This window comes from Mirounga leonina, unplaced genomic scaffold, assembly GCF_011800145.1.
Source record: "Mirounga leonina isolate KUSES-001 unplaced genomic scaffold, KU_Mleo_1.0 Mir_173, whole genome shotgun sequence".
In the NCBI taxonomy this organism is placed as follows: domain Eukaryota; kingdom Metazoa; phylum Chordata; class Mammalia; order Carnivora; family Phocidae; genus Mirounga; species Mirounga leonina.
The window spans coordinates 63,849,243-63,868,719 of record NW_023270447.1 but is presented as its reverse complement, the minus strand read 5'-3'; the positions used below and the strand labels follow the sequence as shown (position 1 = coordinate 63,868,719).

The 19,477-nt window shown below is 53.6% G+C and overlaps 1 protein-coding gene across 2 annotated transcripts; it reads right to left on the bottom strand.

Moving 5' to 3' along the window:
* Window positions 1-405: 405 nt before the first annotated feature.
* HEYL (hes related family bHLH transcription factor with YRPW motif like) lies at window positions 406-15,199 on the bottom strand. 2 transcript variants are annotated; one of them, XM_035018947.1, is made up of 5 exons: window positions 15,087-15,199; window positions 8,818-8,884; window positions 7,706-7,789; window positions 6,338-6,419; window positions 406-3,310 (listed from the first exon to the last, which is right to left on the bottom strand). In XM_035018947.1, exons 1-5 carry the CDS (start codon window positions 15,164-15,166, stop codon window positions 2,637-2,639), a joined length of 987 nt encoding a protein of 328 aa, XP_034874838.1. In that variant the 5' UTR covers window positions 15,167-15,199; the 3' UTR covers window positions 406-2,636. The 2 variants fall into 2 exon arrangements, with proteins under 2 accessions (XP_034874838.1, XP_034874839.1); XM_035018948.1 differs by having other exon boundaries at window positions 8,818-8,880; window positions 15,087-15,175.
* Window positions 15,200-19,477: the final 4,278 nt, after the last annotated feature.

The window sequence follows — 19,477 nt, the reverse complement described above, 5'->3', positions numbered from 1 at the left end:
AGCGCATTCTGGGCACGGGAAGAGCATATGCCAAGTCCTGGAGGTGGGAACAGGCTGGAATGTTGAGGAAATGAAGGAAAGCCAGAGTGGCAGAAGCACAGTGAGCAAGGTTGGAATTGGCTGGAAGTGAGGTTGGGACAAGAGGAAGAGCTTGCATTTTATCTTGGGAATAATAGGGTAATAGTGTAAGGGTTTTACACCAGAGTTGGTATGATATGATTTGCATGTTTAAAGCTCTCTCTGGTTGCCTTGAGAACTGAGTGACAAAGCAAGACGGAAGCAAGATGACCTTGTGGAGGGCAGTGATCTGGGGGCAGGTGAAATGGCCAGACCAGGGTGATAGCTGGGGGCTTGGAGAGAAGTGGATGGACTCCAGAGATCTCAAGAAGTAGAATCTTTCAGAGGTTTTTAGAAGAACTAAAACAACTTTATTGGATGCCTGCTACAGCCCCAGCAAGGGGGTAGGAGTCGGGGACACCAGAAAGGCTTGGGAATAGAAACAAAAGATACAAATCCTCAACCACGAAAACAAATACATAGTCACCTTTCTCATTCACCATCTCTCAGATGCTGAAAGTTCTGGGCCATTTCCACCTCATTCGATGGTGTCAACATTCTCCTGGAATTGGGTCCTGGAAATGTGGAAATAGGTTTCCCATATTCTCAGGCTATGGAGTTGCCGAACTGCGGGACTGCAGCACTGACCTGGTACCCTGGGAGCAGGGAGCCGCCAGCTGGGATAGCCCGGGAGAGGAGGAGGAGGGGCGGGAGGAAGATTAGGAGCAGAAGCAGTTCTTTCTGCCCTCTGTGACGAAGATGAAGTTGGGCTCTTCCCTTTGTCACCTCCCTGTGCCCACCTCTCCCAACTCCTGGGAGCCTGCTGACTTGCCCTGCCCTCCCTGTCTGTCTCCGTCAGGAGCACCCCTGGCCGGTGACCCACTCCCTGGAATGCTGCCCTCGCTCCCCACAGCTGCACATCTCAGATGCATCCAGGAGGACAGAAATCTGATCGAACAAACACTGAGGACTGAAAGAATACATTAGCTCTTCATGCCTCCTGGAGGAATTTGCCTTTTCAAAAGAGATTTCTGGGTCGTTTAAATGATCTCTGCCCTCTGCCCCATTTCTCCAAAAGGGCCCTTTCCCCCAGGGTTTTAGCAAACTCTATGTCTGAGCCCAAGGATCTCCTCAATTTAGTCTCTGGGGGCAGTAGTTCCATCAAAGGGTGGGCGTGAAAGAATCTTCCCGGGGTGACATTCGAAAGAAGTATTTACCAACCAGTGTGGGGGCCTGGGGGAAAGCCACATGGGGCAGCGGGGCATTTAGAGGCCCTTAAGGGAAGCAGATATCTGCCAACAAGCAGAGAAGTGGCTCTACGTTTTAACAGCGGGTCTGGCAACACGGGTCCAGCTGAACATCAGTCCCGGGGCTGCCCCAGTCCTGTCTGGCCTCTGCTGTTCTGCTGGGAATGGTGGCCACAGGCCATTTGATCCCTCCGTTAGAGGATGAGCGGCCAGGGCTGGAGCTGGGTCCTGAAATGGCCTCTGAGCAGAGCCAGCTGCGTGACATCCTGGGTGAACAGGATCTCAGGCCCTTGACCCGCCGTGTGACCGTGAAGGGCCCAGCCGCCTCTGACTATCCTTCCTCTCGCCCCTCCTTGCAGTTATTTTTGTCCAGCTGACAGCCCTTGGCTGTCCCACAGTCTGGGCTCTGCGAGCCGGATGCAAACCAGGCAGCACAAACGTCTGGTGCTGAATCCCAAGAGGGCCCCTCCGGGGGCGCCATCACATGGGAACGTGACCCTCCACGCTGTGCACCCAACAGGGACCAGGCATCTGGAGGATGGTGATGGTGCGAGAAGCAGGGAGCTGGGTTCTCTGCTCAATCCCGGCTCTTGTCTGGGAGCGCTGTCCCAGGCCTGGTGGTAAGGACCCCCTGTTTTGGAGCCTTATTGCTGCCCAGAAACCTCCCATCTCCATGCAGGGAACTGGGGGTCAGCCGGAATTTAGGTGTCTGCAGCAGGGAAGACCACCCGAGCAGGCCCTACTGGGCCCCTAACTGCCAGGCCTTGGCTGCGGTGGCAGGGGGGCCTGTCCTGTGGTTCACTGCAATGGGGTGGGCAGGGGCAGACGGGGGTTCCCCAGAGACTGCTTTGTGGCCCCTGCTCTGTTACTGTCTCCGGAAGTGAGGCAGACACTAAGTTCTGGCCCTGGGAGCCTGGGAAGGCTGCACAGTCAATCACTGCTCAGGCTGGGTTCTGAACTCTCTAGGCAAGCAGCCGGCCTGAGGCCATTGTGCCTTTTAGGGTCAAGCTTAGTTCCCAGACGTTGGATTCATGCCTGCTGCCCCCAGGAAAGGGTCTGGGCAAAGCTTGTAGGGGCCCTCCCAGGGCTTATTTGTCCCAGGTAAGAAATGAGACCAGGCCTCTGAGATCAGAACAGCTCCAGGAGAGCTGGGTCTGTAAGCTGGGATGGGCAGTGAGGAGGGGAGATGGGCCAAAGGAGGAAGGGGCCTCTGATGGGTGAGGAAGATGCCTTTGCAGACAGATGAGCCAGGCCAGGAAGCAGGGCAGAAGACAGCACTGTTTTTAGAGCTCCTGGAAAAAGAACCCTCCTCGCTATTGGGGAAAAGCCAGCTCAGAAAGCCCCGATTTCAGTGATTTCGGAGACCCAGGAGTGGCAGAGCACGGCTCCTGCTGGCCTCCCAGCTGCCCCTGGGGAAGAGGGCCTGGGGGCAGGAACAGCCACATAAGCAGGGGACCCCACGATGCTGGGGGGCATGGGGGAAGAAGATCGTAGGAGGGGTGCCATGTGGCTGCTCCTGGCAGCCCTGATGCTGGGGGCCACGGGCAGGGGGGCGGCTGGCCTCTCCAGGGGGCGGGCCCTCCGCGTGGAAGATGCCCCTCGACTGGGCAGCAAATTCCTGCGGACTGGCAGGACGGTACCAGCAGCTCTACGCACAGGAGTGGTTCGGAGGGCCGGGATGGGGTAAGCGAGAGAGGAGGCGCTGGGGAGGATGGGACCAGGCACTCTTCCCAGGATGGTGAGCTGGTTGCTTGGGGCTGACAGCCCTGGACAGCTATGGAAGAAGGACCAGGGCCAGGCAGGGAAGGCCAGGGGGCCAGCGGGCGTGGGAGAAGGCTCCATCTCGGCTGCATAGCTGTTGAGGTGCGAGAGAAGACGAATCCGGACAGGGTCTGCACGGCTGCTCGGCCCTTCCAGGACCCCCAGGTACCTGATGACCTCGGTGAGGCACTCCCGAAAACCGATGCTCCGGAAGTCCACTGCCAAGGCTCGGGCATCAAAGAATCCTGCAAAGCGAGGCGTGATGAGGGTGTGTGCCAGGCGAGGGCCAAGTGCTGATCTGGGGTCAGACCTGTGTGACCTTGGGCATGCCACCTCACGTCTCTGAGTCCCAGTCTCCACATCTGGAAAGTGGGAATAATCACCCCTACCTGGGATAGAGGGGGGGGCACTGTGATGATCAAATGAGTTCACTGAACTACGAAGCATGATAAAATGTAGAGTACTGTTTTCATTGAAATTCACGATGAATGCAGAGAAGAAACTTGACGACCAAGATAATGTCATTTAAGTGGACACTTGCCAGGCGTGAAAGACCTGTGCCCATGGGAGGTGGCGACCGCAGCCGTCAGGGCCGGGGGTCCCCCCACAGAGAAGGCAGCATAGTGTCATACTGAAGCCTGAGGTCTCTGGAAGCCAGGAGAGCTGAGTTCAAATCCCAGCTCTGCCACTTAACTAGTGGCCTGACCACGGACAGGTCTCTTAATCTCTCTAAGCCTCAACTTCCTTGGCTGTAAAATGGGCACATAGTAATACTTACTGCACAGGGCTGTGAGGGTGAAACTAAGTGCAGTGGTGCCCAGAAATTGTCCATGAACTCAAAGTTAGCCATCATTTACACTTGACCCTTGAACAGCATGGGGATTAGGGGCACCGATCCTCCCCCAGCACAGCTGAACACCTGAGTAAACTTTTGACTCCCTGCCAAACTACTAGGAGTGAGAACCACCAGAGATCACTTTTACTGTGATAGCAATTTCCTGGAGAGAAGGACTGCTCTGGCAGAGATGATTAGTGCCACATGGGGTCTTTAGCAGATACTCGCAACCCTTGAGCTCACCACAAGGGCAACAGGAGGGGGCTAGGAAATTATTACTGGAGTACGGTAGGTATATGCCATAGTTAACTCCATGCAGTTATGATTCTACTACATCTTTACATTTACATTTCTCCCCACTGCAAATGGCACCATGTGCAGTCTGAAAGGGTTTGTACGAGGAAGTTTTGCTAAATTTTAACTTCAGTAATGGATGTGTGTATATTTTATGGTAGTGAGTGATAAAACAGACTTGTATCTACATCTACGTTATGCATTCATGACATACCTAACTTTTTCTTAATTTTTTCAATATTTCTAGGCTATGTGGTATGTCTACAATTTTTTTTCAAACGGCTGCAGATCTCCAAAAATGTTTCCACTTAATGCAAAAACTCTGCATGGAAGTGAATCTGTACTATTCAAACCTGTGTTGTTCAAGGGTCAACTGTGTATTACTGGCTTGGCCCCTGAAGGCATGTGAGTTTGTCCCCTAGCCTGAAGGGCAGTCAGGAAAGCAGGACCCCACTCTGGTCCTCAGCTGCCGACATCAGTCTGGGATCCTCAGTTTGGCTGGTTTCAGTGAAGTCTGACCAGGTGGCCTGGCCACAGAGGTATTCGGTTCTCACTGCCTTTCCACCTGCCCCTCTCTCAATCATCTTCTATGCATAGACAGACCAGCCTCAATGGGCACTGACCTCATGACTCTGGCTGCAAATATCTGGTCCCTGGTTCATGGCCGAGGCTCCCATAGAGGGACAACTCTGCAGGGGATGGTGTTTGGAGTCAGGCCTCCTTGGAGACAAGACCTTACTCAGCTGTATACTTAGTTTCTGTGTTTGCTGTTCTTTTTCAGCTAACATTTTCTGAGTTCTTATTAAGTACTCAAATTTACATTATCTGATTTAATTCTCAGAAAAATCCTATCATTATTATCATTCCAGAGATGAGAACATTGAGGCGTAGAGAAATTAAATCACTTGTCAAAGGTCATAAAGCTAGCAAGTAATAGAGCCAAATTCACAATTCATGGGATTTGAATCAATTCAATTCAGGATTCTAACCCAAAGCCTTGCTCTAAGCCAGTCCTGTCCTCCCATTAGCCCTTGGCCGGAGAAGGGTGATGCCAACAACCCCCAGTCTCAAGATTCTTGTGAGAATCAAATGAGATAACATTGGTGAAAGCATTTTGAGACTATAGAATTCTGGCCAAAATATTAGTCACTATTTTTCTTTGAATTGGATACCCATAAATGTAGCTGGAGAGCTCTCCCCCACCGGTTGATTAGAATCAGTTTTCACTGTTGGCCATGCATTCCTTTGGCAGAAGTTCTCCAAGTGACCACCTGCATCAGGGTCATCGGGCGTGCTTGCTAAACTTGCAAATTCCTAACCTTCAGGCCAAGCCTCCTGGCTCAGAATCTCTGGGGTGTGCCCTGTGACTGTCTGCCCCCAGATGATACTGTGGCTCACTGAAGCCTGAGAAGCACCAGGCTGGGTCACTTGAAATGTGACTGCCCCCTCCAAAGGTGGCCAAGTTAAGGTTTTAGGACTTAGGTCTTTGTGGCCCAGGTTTGTGGAGATTTCAAGATTTCTCAATTGTGAAATCGCCAAAATACACAGTGAGGCTTCATGCAAACAGAATTTCCATTTGTTCAGAAGTCTTTTTAAGGCCACAGTTTCATGACTTCACTGCAATGGACCAGCCCAAAATAACGGCACGAGTTACATTTGGGTTCTACTATAATCCCACGACGGGTCTTCGCTGTGAGCATGACCTCAGCACCAGCCCAGAAGGCACACCAGTGAACATCTGTGGCTAAACATCTCAGGCAGGCCCCTCCCAGGGTTTCCACTGGGATCCCAGTGAGAATGAGTTCATTCGGGCTAAGGCTTAAGGAGGGTGGGGGTTAAGGCGGGGAACCTGTAGGGAGAGGGCATCTACGCAGACCCCCTCCAAGGGCTAACTAAGGCTGGAAGGAGTGGAGTAGAGGACCAGGTGGGGACCACTGGGGACACTGACAGTGGAGAGGGTAATGCTGAAAGGAGAGAGCCAGGCTTTGGGACAGCTGCACCTGGACCTGCTTCAGCCCCACCATAGACCATGAGTTCCTTGAGGCCAGGGACCATGTCTACTTTGCTCACCAGTGGATCCGCAGGGCCTAGCCCCCAGATATGTGTTTCATGAATGACTCCCGGGAGAGAAGAGCATCGGTACCTGTCCCACCAGTGGCGTGGAGCATTTTCAAGTGATCCACTGTCATCTGCAGGACCTCGGCCTTCTCCAGCTTGGAGGAGCCCTGCGTGTACAGAAGACAGAAGAGTGAAGGCTTCCAGCTGACCTCTCGCTCCCCTCCCTATGGTGTCATCAGCCCTCACCGGCTCCCTGTCCCCATCTTCTTCCCACTCCACCATGGCCTGCGGGGGGGCTTCTGCTTCGGCCAACATTTCCCAAACGAACAGATTCTCTTCAGTTCCCATTTTAGTCTGTGTGCGCCCGCTGCATTGCCGAGCATCCTTCCCGAAACCCCTCTTTCCCTTGACTGCCGTGACACCACTTTTTCTAGCTTCTTCTTCCACCTTACTCTGCCTGTTCCCTTAAAATGGGGCTGTTCCCCAGTGGGCACTGGCTCCCTTTTCTCACTTGGCACATTGTACCTGGCAGGTCTCATCGACCTCCATGGCTTAGCGCGCCATCCCCAGAATGCCACTCCTGCGTACCCACCTGCCTCCTAGACCAGCTTCCCTGGGAATCCAACTTCACGCTCACCACGCCCCAGATCTAGCTCATCCTCTTAGCCCCACAGCACTTGCTCTTTTTCTATTCTCTCTCTTGAGCAATGCTTGCTACGCCTATAGCATCACCTGGTCTCCCAGGAGAAACCTGAGGGTCAGACTCTCCCCGTGAGCTCCTGAGGGCAGGCACCAGGTCTAGGTCACAGCTGGGCCTGTGGAAGCGTCAGTGGACGTCTGTGGAATGACCGACTTGTTCTCACCAGCATAAAGGAAGGCACATGACCCATGACCGTGCATTGGAGCATAGGGTGGAGAATCTTTGAGACTGTCTGATTGATTCACCGTCCGACCCCCTTCCCACTGTCACCTGCTCCCCACCCCCATGGGCAGCGGCAGGGTGTTCACACCCCAGCAGCCTGTTCTGCTTTCAAACGGCTCTGGAACTGTCAGCAGTGCAGAGGGCGAGGGGGCTCTAGACTCACACAGTTCTGTGGTCTGGTTCTGTTCTGTGACTTCCTAGCTGTGTGATCGAGTGCAAGGTACTTCACCTCTCTGTGCCTCAGTTTCCTTACCTGTGCAACGGGCATAATCATCCCTAACATTCAGGATCGTTTTAAGGATTTCTGTCAAGGGGATGAGGGACAGAAAGCCACAACACTGGAGACACCAGAGTAAATATAAATTTCCATGCCCTTTCTCCCTGGCAGATATCAGGAGGTGACAGATACCAGCAAACGAGGTGCCAGCACTTCAAGCAGCTGCTACCAATCAATACGACATACCACGAAGAATGGGCCATATCTGCCACCTGCGTGGGGTTTCCTCTGGTACCATCAGGAATATCACATACCTGTTTCTCAAAGGCGGTGGGGACCAAGCGTCGCAACTCAGAAAGGCTGCTGTTGATGCGGTCTCGGCGCCGCTTCTCTATGATCTAAAACACAATGACAGGAATTTACTCGTGGGCACTTCGCCAGTTTCCAACGTGCTTTGAGGGACACGGATTCATATCTTCCTTCACAATATTTTTGTGAGGGAGAGAAATCTGTTCTTACTTAATGGAGGAGGAAATCGAGGCTCAGAGAGGGGCTATGACTTGCTTAAGGTCACACAGTAAAGAAGTGCAAAGCTGGGAGCGGAACTCCAATCTCTTGTCTTGGTCTGCAGGGGTGATGTTCAAAATGCAAAACGGCAGGTACAACAGGAGACCGGCCCATTAGAACAGGGACACCAGCCACAGCCCTGCAGCAGGCCCTGGAGGCTCCTGCAGGCCAAGGTTACCCCTTCAGTTGCTGGGTGGTGAAGGGGCATTGCTTCCAGCTGGGGAGGCCTCTCATTCACACAACCTCATTCCCACCTCACCCTACTGGTAGCGGAATACTGATAGCAGGGCAGACATTATGACCCCTGTTTTACAGATAAAGATGAGGGCTGGAAGGAATGTTTTGCCTAAGTGAGGGGCAGGGCTGGTCTCTGCCACATTCCCGGTCTTTGGACCCCCAGGACAGAAGCACAGCTACATCCTGGGGACAAAGGGCAGGGGGCTGGCATGAGGCAGCAGAGAGCCAGCCAGGGAGCCTCCTTCTTCTGTTCCCCTCCCACACCCCTCAGCACCCTGAGAGGAAATGAAAGTTCTGGGCTTGGAGAGAAGAGGGGGAAGGCTGGAATAAACAGTAAGGGCTAACTGTGAGTCAGGTGTTGTCCTGAGTGTAATTCATTTAACCTCCAAAACCGCCCTGTGAGGTACGCACCCTCATTGGTTCGGTTACACAGTTGAAGAAATGAGGCACAGAGAGGTTAAGTGGCTTGCCCAAAGTCTCTCCGCTAGCTACTGGCAGAGCCAAGACTGGCCCTCAGGCAGTCTAGATGGGGGTGATGTTTCTGACCAGGGTTCTCCGGGCCAGGCCCCTGGGGACTCAGGGCAAAGCTTCGACGGGCAACTCTGCCAAGACAGACACTCACCCCTCTGCGTTTCTTCCTGGCTTGCATCTGCGAAGGGCTGGGGGTGGACAGCGGCCTGGCCATCTGGCTGCAGGAGAAGAGAAAGGCTGATTTTTCAGAGCTGGGGGACCATCTCCCTGGCCTCGGCTGACCTTGGAGGAGGTGGGGATGTGGGCCGGCACCGCCCCCTCCCAGGAGGGCCGTGGTCTCCCCGGCGGCAGAGGACTCCCAGGCCGGGAAGCGGCGCAGGGCAGGCGTGGGTGGGAGCCCATCGCTCCCCCCCCACCCCCCACCCCGCCAAGTCGCCCCTGCGCTCGGTTTCCTGCCCCAGGGCCGCGCGGCTGCTGGGGCAGGGGGTGGGGGCTGGGCTCCCGGCCCGACCCGCTCGGCCTCGCCCCCTGCCCCTCGCCCCTGGCCGCGGGCGTCGGGGAACCGCAGCGGGCCGCCGCACTCCTGCAACCCGATCCCGGGCGGGGCGGGCGAGGGCCCGGGCGGCGGCGGCGGCGGCGGCGGCGGCGGGGCCGGGCCGGCGGGTTGGGTTTCAGAGGGAGCCGCTGGGAAGAGCGTGGAAAGAGCAGATGCCGCCGCTTCCCACGGGCCGGGCGCGCCCGCCGCCCGCCCTCCGCCCCGCCGGCAGCTGCCGCCTCCTCCCACGCAGCGCGGCCCGGGCGAGGGGGAGGCGGCATCTGGGTCACAGGCCCCCTCGGACTCTCGGGACGCTGTCCTGGCCTCCCCCGAAGGCTGCAGCCCCGCATCGCGTCGGGCCGCCCCTCCGCCCCTCCGCAGGCCTGGCACAAGACGGATATTTGCTCGCACTCCGGGAGTCCCCATCGCCGGGAAGAGACTCAGCCTCCGGGGCGGGGGGGCGGAATGGGGGGTTCTCTCTTGCCCCGACTGACCGAAATCTTCTCCAGCCCAACCGCTCGCCCCGCTAACGGCTTCCTGCTTCAGAGGCTCTCCCGGAACAGAGGGGATTCGCGGGGCTGCACGGAGGGCCATTCATTTGGCCAACACCCCGGAGGCCCCATTCAGGTCCAGGGCTGGACTGGATGCGGTCCGCCAGGCCCCCGCCGTCCAGACGCTCAGCTCCCAGGGGGAGATGCCCTATCCACGAATAATTTAAACAAGGTGACTCCCCTCCCATTTCCAAATACAAAATGCCACACATCTGAACTCGTACCCGTGAGCTTACCTCCACCTCCACCACCACCCCTGTCTTCTTCCCCCTGGACCCCCATCTCAGCAAAGGCATCCCATCTCCCAGTTCTGCGAGGCCCCCTGGCCACCACTACTTTTGATTCCTCTTCTGTCCTCACCCACCTCATCCAAAAGTGCCCATTCCATGTCTGAGATATGTCTCCCCTCTGTCCTGTTTATTTCCACTGCGGCTCAGAGGACCAAACCTCTATCATCTCTCATGTGGACGGCTGCAGGATTCTATTGCTGGGACCCTTTGCACCCCTTTGACCCCCTACAAACAGGCCCAGTGATCATTTAAATACACGTCTGATTTTGTCACTCTCTTAAAACTCCTCAGGGCCTTCCCAATGCTTTTAGGATGGAGGCCATCATCTTTCAGGTGGCCCAGCTGGCTCTTGTCACCACCTAGACTCAACTCTCCTTTGCTCTGTATGCCTCAGCCTGTGATGCTCCACTCCTTCCTGTGGTAGCACATACTGCCCCCCTGGCCTAGAGTTCTCTGCTGCACCCTGTCTCCCCACCCCCAAGCCCCAGCCTCTTTTGCCTAGTACTTTCTACCACTGTTCAGATCTCAATTCAAATGCCACCTTCCTGGGGGAGCCTTTTTTGATACCCCCCTCCCACTAGATGGCCCCTGCTCTACCCTCTCCTAGCATCCTGCATTCATAGCATGTATGCCCATTTGTTGTTTTTTATGTATATGATTATTTGATTAATGTCTGTCTCTGCACCAAGTGCATAGGCTCCCTGAGGTCATGAACCATGCCTGTCTCATTCACCATGGTAGCCCCAGTACCCAGCAAGTGCTTGGAGCATAGCAGAGCCCATGGTTGAACTCCCTCCTCCTGCCCCCATCTTTGGCATCACTGGGGAGCAGAGAAGTGACACCATAAAAGCTACCTCCCAGGCCTATGTGGAATGGGGGTCTATGTGGCTCACCAGGAGGGTCCCAGCCCATGTGACTACCCTCTTGGCATGAGAGGTTAGATCATTTTCATCAATGCTCAAAGAGAGAAGGTTGCAGGAGAGTCCACATCAACCGTGATCAAATCCCACTGCTATGTCCCTGGCTTTGTCCAGCTACATCTGGAAAAGGATATCTCCTTCCAAACATCTGGATGAGAAGGGCTGGTCAGAGGCCTATGAAGCTCCTGGGAGAGATGGCCCAGCAAGCTCAGTCCAGGGCTCGGATGGCCCGATCCTGGGATCTGTAGGGCAGCTTGTTTACAAAGCTACACGCAGGACAAGCCCCAAGAGCCAAGGGATAATAAAACATGGCCTTTGTCCCCCCTAGGCTGGATAAGGAGTCTCTAGGGGTATTGGGTTAGCACTGCACACGTCACTGTCCCTCAGCCTGATCCCTCCTCGGGGACCATCTGCTGGAGGTTGACGCACCCCTTGCAGGGCACAGCAGCTCTGCCATCCCTTTATCCACTCTCCTGGTCACTTGTTCTCTGCAGTATTATCCCTCTTCCCCGACTCCCATATCTCACAGGCAAACCTCACTTCACAGTTTTCTTGGCATCGCTACATATATTTCCCTCCTTTGAGCCTAACAAAAGCCCCATTTTACAGATGAGGATGCTGAGGCTTGGAGACCGGAGGCAGCTTGCCCAGACTATGCAGCTGCTAAGGAGCAAAGCCAGCATGGGAATCCATGTCTTCTGGCTCCAAATTCAGCATTGTTTTCCCTCTTAATTCTTATTTCCTGTCTGTCTGAATAGCCCTCCAGTCCCCTTATCCTTAAAGCTCCCAAGAGCTCAACCAGAGCTCACTTCCAGGCTGTGATCTGGCCCTGACACTGGGGGGAGGTGTGAGAGCTTCTTGTCTGACAGTCTGAAAATAAGGCAGATTTTCACGGACCCAGAGAAGATATGCTGACCACCAAGATCTGTTCCATGTGCCTCGAGTGGTCCCTAGCCAGATTTCTGGGGAGGTCTCTTGGGGTGTGGGGGAGAGCAGCTTTCTAGGTGGTCTGGCTGCCAGTCCTGATGCCCTCAGCACTCACCCTCAGGCCCCCTGGGGCACTCCGCTCCCCCCCCCACCCCCAGGGGAACGCCTTTTGCATTAACCAAAGGCAGGATGATATCCCCAGTGAAGGGTTTTCAGGAGTGCTGAGCCCACTTTTAAAATAAGGCAAATCTGAGAGGGGAAGGGTCTGTTCCAGGCCACACAGCAAATTGGAGGAAATTCCAGAACGGGAGCCAAGTCTCCTGGCTTTTAATCCAGTGCTCTTCCCAGTGCACCCCGTATCATCACCCCTCCCCCACCATGTGTGTCACATAGCCAGTACTCCTTGTTCTAGACAGTACTTCCACATTTACTTGTCTCATCTATTGCACAATAGCCCTGTGAATTAAGTCTTTTTGGGGCTATTTCACATTAGAAAAATAATCATTTGATAGATGGAGTGACAGAGACACAAAGAGTTAAGAATCATGCCCAGCAAATCAAGTCTTCAGGCTTCTAATCTTTTCATTAGACCAAGCTGCCTCGTGAACATGGTACCCTCCAACTGAATGATGACCCTTTCCAGAGCAGCATTTGTTGGAAGTTACCTTGGGCTAAATCAGGGAGCTGTGCATTTTAGGTACATTACCTCATCAAAGGCTCACCCTGTGAGGTAGGTATTAGCATCCCTGTGTTGTAAAGGAGAAAACTGAAGTTCAGAAATGCCCACGTTAATGGTGGTGAGAATCAAACTCAGGTCTATCTGACTTCAAAGGCCACCATGTGCCTTAAATCATGTAGGAAAGACCCACAGGCCCCGACCCAGTGCCTGACATATGACAGGTGTTCACTGAATGTTCACAGAGGGGGAGGGGAGAGAGAGGTTATACTCTCCGTTGAGACCCAGCTTGTGTCGGCAGAGGGCGGAGCGGGGGTGGTGCTGGGTTCAGATAGGAGATCTGTGTGTGATTATCTCATATGGGGCAAGATGCCGCCATCAGGCAGATGCCCACAGTGACAATGGAATACACCCTGCTCCTTATTCTCACATCTCTGAGTGTGGGGGATTTACGCCCTGCCTCTGACCCCAGGGAGGCTGGCTGCCCCAGTCCCATGGCCCTTGCCACTGTTTATCTGGCTTTCTTTGTACGCGAAGCTCTTCTTCTCTGAGAGTTCCCTGAGGGCAGAGGCTTAGCAGGATACATCTGGGCCCCCCACGCCCAGCCCAGGGTCTGGGCCACAGCAGGCATCGTTCAGCACGCCCTGAATTGAAGCATTGATGTCTGCTGGGGGGAGGGCCCTTTGGTGAGTGCTACAAAGAGGGGTCTATAAGTCAGCCTCTGCCAGATGTCCAACTGCTTTCTCTGCTCTGAGCGGGTCTGCTCCTCTAAGAATCTAGACAGTCTCTAAAATTGGGCTCTGGCTAAAAGGACAAAATGCCATGTAGGAAAAATCTGCCCACTGATCCTTTATGCCATTGCCCAAATGCCACCACCTTCAAGAAACCCTCCATGATGCCTCTGCTTGTAAGTGACCTCTCCCTGCTTGGGTGCCCTCACAGCCCACAGTCTGTCTCTCCTTCCATCTTCCATCCTGTCCATGGTCTTTGTGTGACCTGGCAGGTCACTGGCCAAACTGCAAATTCTTGGAAGACAGAGCCAGCTCTCTGGCATCAATTTCATGCCTCTGATTCATGAAGACCCAATGACATTGAATTTGAGAGCCCCCTCCACCACCAGCACATGGTGCTGGGCCCTTCCCCAGCTCCTAGCAGGCCCAGACTCAGAGAAATGCTTCTCTAAATAGCAGTTTCTGCTAAACAATTTAAGAATGCTAATAAGTTGCATAGGAAATTGTATTATATACCCCAAAACCTAATTAGTGTACAGGGTGCAAGGGGGATATCTATTGCCTTAGCTCCTGTTATAAGGTATAAATACTTGGAAACTGGTGGCATTTTTACTAGGCTTTGTGATTAAGGTAGGATCTCCTGGTCTCAGAAAACTGGAGTCACTGAAATGATGAAGTCCCTCAAAAACATCCTTAAGGACGAACTGAATCCCCCTTTCAAATCTGTTCTAGAGAGTCAGGTTTGGATGAGCCAGGAGAGATCAGATAGCCCCCTCTCTTTCCCACTCCATGTCCTCCTTTTATTTTATTGATGGGGAAACAGGCTCAGAAAGAGAAAGCAATGGCCCAAGGTCACATGGTGAGTTGGTGGCAGACTTGGGGCTGGGACTCAGGCCTGCAGACTCCCACTCAGTCCCTGCTGCTCTTTCAGGGCTCTGGGCATCACATGTTGGGTGCCTGACACGAATTAAACATTTGCTATGTGCTAAGCCCTGTGCTAAGCTCATGACATGCATCATCTTATTTGGTTTTCCCAGTAAAACTGGGATCGGTTCTATTATTTACACCCATTTCACCGATGAGGAAACTGAAGCTTAGATTGTTCACAGAACTGGGGGAAATAGCAGAACGGTACCAGTGGAGTTTGTTCCACAGGTTTGAAGCAAGTCAGAATATTTACCAAAAGCTGAAAGACATTGGCAGCAGGGTGTGCATTAGAAAGAGTGTTGGAATTGGAGTGTAGGCCCCTGCACTGACAAGTCAGCTATTTTCTTCGGAACCAAAACCTTGATTCCAAAGTCCAATTTGCTTAGGGGAGGGGAGATTTTCTTCTCCCTGGAAGCCTTTTGTGTACTACATGGAAAGTGCACCCAAGCTAAGGTAGAATAGAGAAAGTATGGCTATTCTGCCCACTCAGCGGATTCCGGACAGGGAGTGTGTAACCAATACTCCATGAGGGTTTCCTAAGATCTTCAGGGAAAACTCCGCGCCAGTCGCCTCAACCTGGCACTTCTACAGAAAGACGATAACCAACTGAAAATGAGACCCCAGAGCTGAACTCCACTTCCATCCCGGCACCCTGAGCCCGAAATGGCCCAGAGCGGAGACGATCCAGACACTCGTGCGTGTCACGGCCCACGCTGCACACGTGTCCCCCACTTGCACCCCCACCCCACACACACCTGCGGGCCGTCGCCCACACCTGCATCTCCTGAGGCCGTACGAAGGACTAGTCCTAAGGCCCGCTGAACCCGTCCAGACACTCCCAGTATCCCCATCCCGGCCCTCACCTCAGCTCGCCCTCGCGGCCCACGTCGATGGGTCCGTCGGACTCGCTGTCAGAGCCGCTCGGCTCCCTGGGCCGCTTCATGGCGAGCGCAGGCTCTGGGTCTCCGCGCGACCGTGCCGGCTCCCGGCCGGGAAGTCGGGCCCCGCCCCCGGCCCCGCCCCGGCCCCGCCCCGGCCCCGCCCCGGCCCCGCCCCGGCCCCGCCCCGGCCCCGCCGCCCTTTCCCAGGGCCCTCTCCTGCGCCGCAGCCCCCGGCGCCCCGGCGCCCCCTCGCCCCCGCGGTGACGCGCAGGCCGAGCCGTGGGAAGGCCCCGGGCGGTCACCACCCCCTCCGACGGCTGGGAGGTCCGGCTCCGCTCCGCCGCCCTGGCCGCTGCGCGCTGGGTGGCCTTGGGCAGGTGCCCTTGGAGGCCCACCTCCGGGGAAGCCAGGGGTCCTCATCTGTCCCTGGTTCGCCCCGGGAGCTGCGGGTCTCTGGGGGCGCCGTTCCGCGATGCCCCAGTTTCTGCAAGGGTCGAACCCGCCGGCTCCTGCCTCCTGGGGTTCTGGAGGAGGCAGACACATCGGGTTTGGCGAGGTTGGTGGGGGTGGCTGTGGCCTGATCCTTGACGAGAATCCTCCAGCAGCTTTTCCCACAGGGGTCCAAGGCATGTGGAATGAGTGTGTGTTGGGCGGGCGGTCGGGGGGAGTGGGGAGGCTCCAACATGAGATAAGCGGCTGTCATCCCCCCCCAGGGGACAGCTGAAGATGCGGCGGTACGGCGGCTTTGGCCAAGAGAACTGGACTGGGTGGTGGGGGCGGTGGGTGTCCCTGGGAATCCATTCCCAGTTACCAGAGGCAGAGCTGGCCTGGGAGGCCAAGAGCGCCAGGAGAGGGCTCCATTCCCAAAGCTGTGGCAGGGCCTCAAAAAAGGGGGTGGGGAAGTACTCTTCAGCCTCCCTTCCTGGGTCCCCCCACACAACCAGACCAAACTGTTCACTCAGTGGGGACTGCAGCTGAGAAGGGAGACTCAAGGAAGATTCTCAGGGATTCACCAGCCATCCTCATAGCCCAGTACCTCAGGGAAGCCCCCAAGGCTCGGAAGGAAGCAGAATGGGAACAGCCTGCAAGGTGGACTTCAAGGGCAGGGAGGAGGAGACGGGAAGGTCTTGATGTGGTGGGTCAGACACCAGAGAAGTCTCTCCCTTTCACCTGCCCACCAGGACACAGACAAAGCCACCCCTTTGCTTGGGAGAATAGGGCTGGTCATCTGAGAATAACTGCACTTTCCAGACCTGCTTGGGAACACTTGATTACAGTAGAATAACATTCCTGTGCCCCCTTCCACACATGTCTGCAGACACAACCACATGGCCAAGTACACAAACACATACATACACACTCTGAGACATGGGTAGCAGGAGGAGTCAGCACCTGCTTGCAGCCTCTGTTTTCTCAGGAGGCCCTGGTGGTCACCCCAGCCACACCTATGGACTCATCCCAGATGCCCTCATCGCTCACACATCTTCTATCCCAGATGCCCACAGTGCTCACACACCTCAGTGCTCCACTGGGCACACACCAATGGAGTGGAAATCACAACCAACATAGAAGTTGCACAATCCACGCACTATGCATTCCCTGGAAAGGCAGAGATCAAAGATGCCACCAGGTACCTGCCCTGTGTAATGACTCCAATTGCAAGGCCTGGCAGTGTCTCAGATTTGCAGGCGAAGGTGAAGGGCTCTGTTGTGGGCATGTTCGTGTGAGATGCCCCAGGTCATCAAAATGGGATGCACAGTTAAACAGGGGGTTCAGAGCTCAAAAAAGAGGTCTGAGCTGGATATTTAAATCTGGAAGTCACTAGGTAATAGGTGGCACTTAAAACTACAGGGGTAGACAGATTACCCAGAGAGAAAGTGTGGATGGAGACAGAGGAAGTGTCTAGCTAAACAGTTACTTATTACACCTGAAACTGTTTTGTAAATATTAACCCATTTAATTCTGGACAGCTCTGTAAAGTAGTAATATTGTGTCATCCCCACTTTACAAACAGGAAACAAAGACCCTGAAAGGTGGAGTAACTCTATACCTACAATGGACAGGGAGTAGGGGCGCCTGGGTGGCTCAGTTGGTTGAGCATCTGACTCTTGATTTCGGCCCAAGTTATGATCTCAGGGTCTTGGGATAGAGCCTCTGCATCAGGCTCTACGCTCGGCGGGGAGTCTGTTTGAGATTCTTTCTCCCTCTGCACCTCCCCCTGCTTGTGTTCTCTATCTCTCAAATCAATCAATCAATCAATCAATCTTTTTTAAAAAAATGGAGAGGGATTAAATGGAAGGGCTGGAATTCAACAAGACAATTGGGTTCCAGAACCAAACTATTAGGCTTTATTACCTCGTATAGCTCTTAAACATTAGGCTCTCTTATCTAGTACTGAGTCCAGAGCTATACCATCAATACCATAGCCACGAGATCCATGCGGCTACTATGCACTTGAAACGTGGCTGGTCTAGGGGCTCCTGGGTGGCTCAGATGGTTAAGCGTCTGTCTTCGGTTCAGGTCATGATCCCAGGGTCCTGGGATCGAGTCCCACGTCTGGCTCTTGGCTTGGCTGGGAGCCTGCTTCTCCCTCTTCCTCTGCTCTCCCTTGCTCATGCTCTCTCTCTCTCTCTCTCTCTGTATCTCTCTGTCTCAAATGAATAAATTTAAAAAAAATCTTAAAAAAAAAAAAGAAAGAAACGTGGCTGGTCTAAATTGCTGTGTGTAGTAAGTGTGAAGTACGTACCAGCATTGAAAAAAAGAGAAAAGAAAGGAAGGTATAAAGGAAAAAAGGAAAGAAATCTCATTGATATCTTTAATATTGATTAACATGTTAAGATGATAATATTTTGTACATATTGGATTAAATAAAATATATTATTAAATTTAACTTCACTTTGCGTGTGCGTGTGCACGAAAGAGAGAGAGAGCACGCACGAGTGGGGCGTGGGATGGGGGTGGGAAGGGCAGAGGGAGAAGCAGACTCTCCGCTGAGCAGGGAGCCCAATATGGGACTCTGGATCCCAGGACTCTGGGATCATTACCTGAGCAGAAAGCAGATGTTTAACCAACTGAGCCCCCAGGCGCCCTGGGGCTGGAAAATTCTTTATTGTGTGGGGCTGTTCTGTGCATTGTAGGATGGTTAGCAGCATCGCTGGCCTCTACTCACTAAATGCCAGTAGTACCTGCCCCATTTAAAAATGTCCCTAGATTGTAGGAGAGAACCACCACTGGCTGAGAAAGAGCTTCCAGAGGAGACTGAGAAGGGGCAGCCAGAGAGGTGGAGGAGAGCCAAGGCGGGTCTTACAGCAGCCCGAAGGGTGTTTCCAGTCCTTGGTCAAGATCCTTTAAAATGTTGGTCAAATCATGTCACTTCCTGCTCAAAACCATCCATAGGTTTGCCATCACATTCGGAATAAAATGCCAACTGCCGACCGCGGTCTCCCCATAGGGTAACTATATAACTTATCATGTAAAGCTGGGGTACCCTTGAGAGGGAAAGGAGGCAATAGTAATAACTATGCAGGGACAGCCCAAGGTATCCAGATGTGTAGGGTCATCCTAGGCGCTGGCCCCTGCCCCTGCCTTGCTCACTCAGCCACGAGAGCCTTCTTGCCCTTCCACCAATATTCATGTTTGTTGCTACAACATTTGCTGTTCCCTCTATCTGGACCCCTCGTCCTCCAGATCCTCTTAGATCACCTCACTCCATCCCAGGCTTTGCTCAGATATGCTGTCCTCAGAGAGGATCCTCCCAACCTCCCATCTAAAATAGCCACCAAATCCCCGGTCACTCTGTGTCCCCTCCCTCACTTCATCTTACTTTACCACATCTATTAATATTTCTGACATTATATTATGTATGTTGCTATATTTGGTTACTGTTTTGTGTCCCCGACCAGCAGATAAACTCATCGAGGGTAGAGATCTATCCTTTTTGTTTACTGCTGACTCTCCAGTGCCCAGCACAGCACCTGGCACATAGTAGGTGTACAACAAATAAATACTGGCTGGCAGAAGAGTAAGCTAGGACAATAGCTGGAGGGAGATGTGGAATCCAACGTTTGTTTGCTTTTGCTTTTGTTTTGTTTAAAGATGGGAAAATGTGGTTTGGATCCAGTAGGAAGGACTTTTACCGTGAAAAGGCTTCCACCTTGACTGTGAAGTTCCTGGGGATAGGAATCATTTTTGTGGTTCGCGACCATGTCCCTTCATACCTAGGAAAGTGCCTGGCACATAGTGGGCATTCTAAAATATTTATAAAATAAGTAAATGAAATAATAATGATGATGATGGTGATAACAAAATTGTATTGCACTCACCATATTAAAGTATTTTGACATCTATTAACTCATTTAAACCTCACCACAATC